Below are 8,167 nucleotides of genomic sequence, written 5' to 3'. Positions count from 1 at the left end.
GCATGCTTACTCCATGTTTAATGACACTATAGAGATAGTTTCTAACATTGTCTGCTCACATAGGACTCCAAATGGAACAGTATTGGCTCTACCTTCACAGTTTACAGGGTCCTAGAATCTCAGCACTCTCTGTACTCCTTCCTGGGCTCAGAATCTCACCCAATGGCCTTCTTCTCCCTGGCCTTGGGTCAAGAGATGTTCCCAAACAGATGGATCCTCCTGCTCTGTTTACTCACCGCCTTTCGCACCTTGCCCTTTGGACGCCGCGCCCTGCCTTTGGTAAGTAGATTGGCAAATAGGCCTGTGCGTGGGACGCAGCAGGGCTGATACCGCAGGCCTCCACAGAGTGCGCCTCTCCGTCGCGGGGCCGTGATAACGGGTAGAGATGATATTAAAAGGACTCTATCCTCCTGGAGCCAATCGCTCCTTATCATGCCACTCAGTTTTACTGTGCAAACAGTCCTGCCTCCTTGGTGAGTTGTCACGGGCCCTGCCTGTCTCGCTGTCACTTTGACCACTGACTCTATCACTTTTATTTTATTTTTTATGACATGATACCTCTCTTTGAACCTGCTGATGTTCGCACAAAGACCCACACAATAATGATCCAAAATACTACATTGTAAATCTATAAGGTCACAACGCAAACCCCCGAATAAATTCAATTCGATACGCAATGATCACTTACGTAGTTTTCTTTAACTTTCTCACTTTAGGTGGATTCAGAGATGAAGTGTCGGCTGAAATCACATTTCTCCAATGATGTTCGTCCCAATCGTTCCCATTTGAAATGCACTGTTGCCACTTGAGTGCCTCGAAAACAACACACGCTGCACGGTACGCTTATGGCCACACTTATGTAGCCTTAAGACATTGAAGGAGGATTGTCCCATTGGGGACACTTTTGAAATGATGTACTCCTAAGTGTGTGACAGATGGTCATAATATAAACGTGTGATCCAAATCTCTTCCGTTGTCCTTCTGTAAAGAATGAGCTTCAGAGTTGACAATAAAGCTTTTAATACAAATGACTTAAAAAATATACACTTTATTATTCTGGCTTGGAATCAGAACCATTTACAAGTATTCCCAGTATGTGATGGGCAGAGCAGAAGAGATATCAACAACAGAAACAGTAGAAGCCATTATAACAGTGAAATACAACAATTTAATATCTATATATGTTTATAGCAGTTCTTTTTCTCTGTTCATTGTCTCCCTTTCGGACAAGACAGACCAACACGAACGTGTGCAGAGCGGGTGGCCGTCCTATCGCCTTCAACCACAGCACATGGGCCGCCATTTTCTGTTTATTTCCCGATGATTCTGCGAATTGAATTCGCCATAGTTTTTCGACACCCAGCAGGTGATCTACTGCGCATGGCCGACGTTCGTGTTGGTCTATCTTGTCCTTTAGACGTTTGTTATTATTATTATTTTTTTTTTACAGAAGCGAGGGAAACAGCAGCAAGTCTATATTTCTTGTCTGTCTTTGGAGCTGTAGACTCCTGCATTTGACCCCATGATGCTCGAGCTGTTGACTGGGGGGCGGGGTCACTATTGCAGGTTAGATTTGGACAAAAGTATTTTTTTCCCCATCAAGTCAGACCATCGTCCTCAGTATTCTTCTTTGATAGTCATTGGTATAGACGGAGACACTAAGCCGCCACTGCTGCTGGTCACCATGGCAATGTTGCCGGGCATGCCAGAGCCTGGGGGTGTAGGTGTTGTTGTGGACGCAGGCTGAGGCTGTTGCATCTTCTTCTTGTTCACTTTCCTCTCTTTGGCACGCCGATTCTGAAACCAGATTTTTACCTATGGAATCAAGAAAAGATTTGATGTAAGTGCTCCGTGACTGGTCCAGTAAACTTTTGAGAAAGGCGTGTGTGCGTGTGTGTAAGAGAGAGAGAGAGAGAGAGAGAGAGAGAGAGAGAGAGAGAGAGAGAGAGAGAGAGAGAGAGAGAGAGAGAGAGAGAGAGAGAGAGAGAGAGAGAGAGAGAGAGAGAGAGAGAGAGAGAGAGAGAGAGAGAGAGACACACACACAGACAGACAGACAGACAGACAGACAGACAGACAGACAGACAGACAGACAGACAGACAGACAGACAGACAGACAGACAGACAGACAGACAGACAGACAGACAGACAGACAGACAGACAGACAGACAGACAGACACAGAAAATTGAGAGATTGTCCCCTGTCCCATGATGTTGTGTCTGACCTGTCGTTCTGAGAGGCTGAGAGACGTGGCCAGCTCTGCTTTCCTCCTGATGGTGATGTAGCGGCTATAGTGGAACTCTTTCTCCAGCTCCAACCGCTGGTGATCTGTGTACACCACCCGGTACTTGTCTTTCGTTCTTGTCTTACCACCTGCAACAGAGTACGGCCATCTGTCAACTTTTATATTGCATGTGTCATGTAGAAAAACAACTTATATTTTGACTAACTTTTATCCTTAAGAGTCTATTGACGCCACCCATGCGTCGATCGAAGTAACAGTAAAAATCTGTCCATTACAGCTGGAGATATGCACGGGCTGCATCTCAATCCAACGCATCCGCCTCTGTCGGCCTTCCACATCTGCGGTGGAAGGTGGCCGAGCTACAGTAGTGTTTGTCACATGAGACATCCCGAAAATCGGTCTTCTCACGAAAATGTGTGTAACGTCCCGAACGGTTTAGCCACCAAAATGAATATGACCACAAGATGAGACTCTCACGAACACGATGTGTCATGGGACTCATCTGAAGGTAACCCATACAAATGAATGAAAGTACGGAGGTAGTTTTGTGCCAACAAAAATAATGGGTTAATTAAATATGTGTCCAAAAAAACTCAAACATTTCCTGAGCTTTCTTATATCTCCTAGATATAGGACAGACACTTTAAAACCATATGAAACATTTTTTTACTGTCTTTCTTACCATTTATGAATATGTTAGTCCAGTGGTTTCCAACGTTTTACGATTACCGTACCAACAACTGAATTTAGCTTTGCCCCGAGTACCCTTGAAGGACCCCTTCATGTGCATTTCAGAGGCAGGCCTATGGTGTTATGTCTCTTCCTGAGGATCGGCCAACAAATACCCCCTGAGGATCGGCCAAGTACCCCCGGAGGATCGGCCAAGTTGGGCACCACTGTGTTAGTCAATGCGTTTCTATAGACTACAGCAGTAAAGGGCACATTCAATATTTTATCAAATCTTTTTTTTATATACATAAAGGGGTCCTAAAATAATAAATCAAATAGCTAAATGATCCATGGTATGACCATCTTAAAACAACTCCATATGTTAGCTTAGTAGACCCCAGTATAAACTAGCCGAACAGATGTGATTCTGAGTAGGACTCCTTTTCACTAGGAGACAGGGCTTGACCTGCATTGGCTATAATGGGAGGATGACTGGCCTACTGTCCAGTCACATTTCACATTAACTTGCATGCCGTAAATAAACAACATTAGAAGAGTAAATAAAGATGACATCAGACATCTGTGAAAATGTGGTGTCTGCTTCATTTCATACATGAAACCTTTCACTAAAACACACACACACACAGAGATAAAGTAGCAAAGCTCTGGGATCAACCAGGCCTTTTTAATTAGGTACCGTAAATCAAAAGTCACTTCATTCTGTCCATAGTGAATGAGGCACCTAAGTGCAGACGCAGCGACCAGGTTAAAGATTAAAATGTGTGAGCTGAGAGGGTGGGGGGGCTGCCTGTGAGGGCGCCAGGCCTGACGACCAGAGAGTTATCCAGACCATTAGGCTGTCGAAACACAGAACACACCCTCCTGCTCCCATGTTCCCCTAATTGTTCCTCTTCACCTCCTGATTCATAATTCTCTCATGACCGTTGTTTTCAAACGTCCACGTTGACCGAGGAGGACCGCTCCTAAACGGACGGCATCTGAGGTTAAGTGAATGAGGCACCTAATGAGGCACGTCATTATTTACGGCATGTATGTCTACGGGTTATTGACCCATACAATCGTAATGCTGCGTTGATCAAAAGCTGTACTGATTGCAGTGGCTCTCATCGCCAGCGGCGACACAGTTTGCGGTCACATGGGAAGGCCACCAAGGGGCTCACTTTGAGCCTGTACATTAGCATTTCATTTGAATGTTAGGTGGCAAAGCATTGTAACGCTGCACTGGGAGAGACGAAACCGTAGAGGAGCCAGAAATATTCAACAGTCCGGTGATAGTTTCTCTTGATGGAACTACTAAAAATGCCAAACAGCTTTCAAAGAACCCATAAAAAGTAAAAACATAATTCAGTCCAAATGTGAAAAGTTTGAGAAGTGGTGGTGTTTACATTGCATAGATAGGTGGAGATAAATCTATAACTCTGCTTATTAAAAATGGCAACCACTGATGGCAAAACATTGCACTGTCCATTAATCTATGGAGCGCTGTACTTCTGTAATTACTACCATTGACGGCTGCTGAGATAAATGGTTAAGCAGTTGAGGTTAAGGAGATTTCCTGGCCGGTACGATGAAGTGACATGGAGATAATCTGTAACATGGACCGTAGAACTCTCTGTCTGGGACATCCAGATAACCACATGGACTGGAACGACGAATTTTGGATAAAAATGTACTTTTGAAGCATCCACGTCCAATAGGTACAGTAAACTGGACATTTACGGAAGCCCAAAGTCTGTGTAATTACAAAGAGTTTGTAATCAGAAGCGGTCCCAGGCAGCCATTGACGACAACTTGATTTCTGTTGGGTTTTCTACACAGGAAGAAAAGCGTTAAGAGTCATCTAACTCTCAGTCTGGGCAGTTTGGTCTACAGGATTCACATGGGTTCAACTGCATTCCTGTAATTCAGTTTCAGTTATCTACCTATAATCTATGAGGCCAGAAGGAGCATGCATACTCTGAAATGATTTGCTATTTTCTCTTCGGGCATGCTTTCTTGAACTGATAAATGAGATTTAACACAAACTACTCCTGCCTTGAGACATAATTCCTAACAAAGTATTACAACATAGAAAACTATTCTAGAGCCCTAGGTCGCCCTAGGTAGGACATACAAAAAGACAACAAACCTCTTAATTTGCCTAACAAGATCTTCGAACCACAGCAGACTGTTTATTTAATTTGATCACTTGCAGGTTTAGCCGTCTCAGCTGACTCTAAAGAATTCTTATTGAAATTATGAAAAAATCCTGTAACATTATGAAATATGCAGATGTCGGGGGAAAAGGAATGATTGCTCACATAATAATTGTGACGTCTAAACCAGACAAAATCCAAATGAATTTGATGATGTGTATATTATGCCTATTATAGACTACATTATGCCTATTATAGACTACATTGTGCCTATTATAGACTACATTATGCCTATTATAGACTACATTATGCCTATTATAGACTATAGTATGCCTATTATAGACTATAGTATGCCTATTATAGACTATAGTATGCCTATTATAGACAACATTATGCCTATTATAGACTACATTATGCCTATTATAGACTACATTATGCCTATTATAGACTACATTGTGCCTATTATAGACTACATTGTGCCTATTATAGACTACATTATGCCTATTATAGACTACATTATGCCTATTATAGACTATAGTATGCCTATTATAGACTATAGTATGCCTATTATAGACAACATTATGCCTATTATAGACTATAGTATGCCTATTATAGACTATATTATGCCTATTATAGACTATATTATGCCTATTATAGGCTACTAGCCTACTACTATTACTATTCACTACTGATGATAGGCAATTATAATCATAACTATAATCATTGAGCGCTTATTATTTGAATAGGTCAACACACAATGCAATTCAAATGCATACCCTACTTTACCCTCAACTGTCAATACATTGATTGCCGTGATTGGGAGTCCCACAGGGTGGAGCGTCGTCTGGGTTTGGCCGGTGTAGGCCATCATTGTAAATAAGAAATTGTTTTTAACTGACTTGCCTAGAGGTTAATAAAGTTTAATAAAAAAAAAAAAAATATATATATATATATATTTTAAACATTACATAGCCCAAACTACACAGCTGTAGGATCTTCATTTGGGTGAGAGTTTGCTACAGCAGGAAAATTATTCTGCAGCAACAGGAAATGTGAATTATTAGGCTATTGTGTATGATAGAGTTTTCGTTGGGGCAATTCAAGTCTGACAATTCAAAGTGGAAATGACCAACTTTAGAAGCCTTTTTAAAACTCAAATACACTAGAAATGTGCATTTTTGGGGCGGCAGGGTAGCCTAGTGGTTAGAGAGTTGGACTAGTAACCGGAAGGTTGCAAGTTCAAACCCCCGAGCTGACAAGGTACAAATCTGTCGTTCTGCCCCTTAACAGGCAGTTAGCCCACTGTTCCTAGGCTGTCATTGAAAATAAGAATTTGTTCTTAACTGACTTGCCTAGTTAAATAAAGGTAAAATAAAATAAAATAATTTCCTGCTGTCCAGAAAAATTTGCAGTAACAAAAGAGTGATCAAATTAAGATCCCACGTCTGTACCCATAAAACGCACGAGATAATGCACTAATTGAAGATGGCATGCGAGGTGTGATTCATGTGTTCACACAAGCACTTTAGTGATGAGCCAATGAGCGCAAAATATAAAGATTATGTCAATGACATTTGATATTATATGACAATACACAGCAATGTCAAATACTTTGATGGGATTGGACAAATACTAAATCTTCATTTGGGTTAGAACTATGAAAAATAACCCGGTATTCCATCTTTCTGAGTTGAAAAACGAACTCGTCTCTGAATTTAGAGAACAGGTGCACGCATCATTCAAGGAATGTGACTCCCAAGGGCAGTGGTTCTGGTTTTGCTTTTCCCTCTCAATACGGTGCCTACAGTATTTCAGCATCTTTGATTTGAGAAAGAAAATGGGCTAAGATATTGAATTTAACCATTCATATTTCATATGTATGTGATTTGCTACATATACATATAGTTTATTATTATTTTAATAAACATTTTAAAACGTGATTTAGGCTTTACTTTCTATGGTTTTATGGACAACCAAATGATCCACTTTTGATGATTGATTACAAAAATGTATGAAACACCTCAGTAACCTACCTGAATTTGCCGGTGGTACGCTCCGCCTCATCCAATCATAAGGGTTTCTGCGCTGAGAATTGGGAGACAGCTGCCCAACAGATGAGTTGATAGACGGGAGAAGCCCGGATTGTGGGACTGGAGAGAATTCTGGGGGACTATAGCCTATTGGCCCCGGATTAGATGTGGACGGTCCTGTCCCCGGCCCATAGGGTGACCACTCTTCCCGGCTCGGAGGGTAAGCGGGGTTCCAGGCCCCCGTCTGGCTGTGGTGAGGGTCATTGTTAATCCCAGCAACGTGGTGGTATCCGCTGAAATCCGAATACTGTGGAGGTGCGGGGACAAAGTTCTGATGGTTCAAGTTTAGGCTTGGATGTCGCACTGAATTTGGGTACATGCTGGGTTCCTTCTCCAAAAGATAACTCACGTACATCTTTCCGTATGGGAACTCGTGCGCATAGTGTGCGTCAAGCGCGTTGCTCCTGCCTCCTCTACCCCAGGTTTCTGTTGAACCAAGGCCTCCTCTACCTGGCTGGTCTATAGCCTACTCTTCAACTTCTTGTTTGCTAAACACGCTGCCAGTCAAAAGGTGTCGCGCTGACGTCAACATTTTATAGCCCTCATCTCCCTCCCTCACCTTATCCCACCAGGGACAATTTGCATTAGAGACGGGCCTGCATTTCAAAGGCAACAGAGCACCGGCATCAAAGCCGTCACGGGCATTTAGAAGAATGCTACAAATCGCACAGGAGAAACTAACATGAGTTCATGTTGATTGTCTCAATGGGAGAACCTGTCACTGCATTGTCCGCATAACGCCCATACATGCCTTGTGGAATATAATGGTGAAGGGTCGAGGAACGTGGTAGCAAGGCCTGGGGTGGCCATGGCCTTAAAAAAAAACAAAAAGCAGATAGCCTATCTATAAAATCATGTTGTGCATATAAATGTGCCCCAATAAATCCCTATTAAATGTAAAAATGACCCTATATACTAACCATACAATTTCCTTAGATAGCCTACATCCTGCCATGTGCTCATCTCTTACTTGTTTTGGGTGATATACTTCTTGTGATATTAGGCCTAT

General features: G+C 42.3%; 1 protein-coding gene across 1 annotated transcript; it reads right to left on the bottom strand.

Moving 5' to 3' along the window:
• Window positions 1-1,003: 1,003 nt before the first annotated feature.
• Window positions 1,004-7,630, bottom strand: LOC124005753 (homeobox protein CDX-1-like). The gene is made up of 3 exons (XM_046315271.1): window positions 7,102-7,630; window positions 2,223-2,371; window positions 1,004-1,815 (listed from the first exon to the last, which is right to left on the bottom strand). Exons 1-3 carry the CDS (start codon window positions 7,511-7,513, stop codon window positions 1,618-1,620), a joined length of 759 nt encoding a protein of 252 aa, XP_046171227.1. The 5' UTR covers window positions 7,514-7,630; the 3' UTR covers window positions 1,004-1,617.
• Between the last annotated feature and the right edge of the window lie 537 nt (window positions 7,631-8,167).

The sequence above is a fragment of the Oncorhynchus gorbuscha genome, linkage group LG02 (assembly GCF_021184085.1).
Source record: "Oncorhynchus gorbuscha isolate QuinsamMale2020 ecotype Even-year linkage group LG02, OgorEven_v1.0, whole genome shotgun sequence".
In the NCBI taxonomy this organism is placed as follows: Eukaryota; Metazoa; Chordata; class Actinopteri; order Salmoniformes; family Salmonidae; genus Oncorhynchus; species Oncorhynchus gorbuscha.
Note: the sequence above shows the minus strand (reverse complement) of the source record. Positions and strands in the feature narration are given on the sequence as shown.

Excerpts from the sequence above, each read along its gene's own strand:
- LOC124005753 (XM_046315271.1), bottom strand. The coding sequence starts at position 7,513 with ATGTACGTGAGTTATCTTTTGGAGAAGGAACCCAGCATGTACCCAAAT. Across the intron at positions 2,372-7,101 it reads CGTACCACCGGCAAATTCAG|GTGGTAAGACAAGAACGAAA; the intron begins GTAGGTTACTGA and ends ACTCTGTTGCAG. Across the intron at positions 1,816-2,222 it reads TCAGCCTCTCAGAACGACAG|GTAAAAATCTGGTTTCAGAA; the intron begins GTCAGACACAAC and ends TTGATTCCATAG.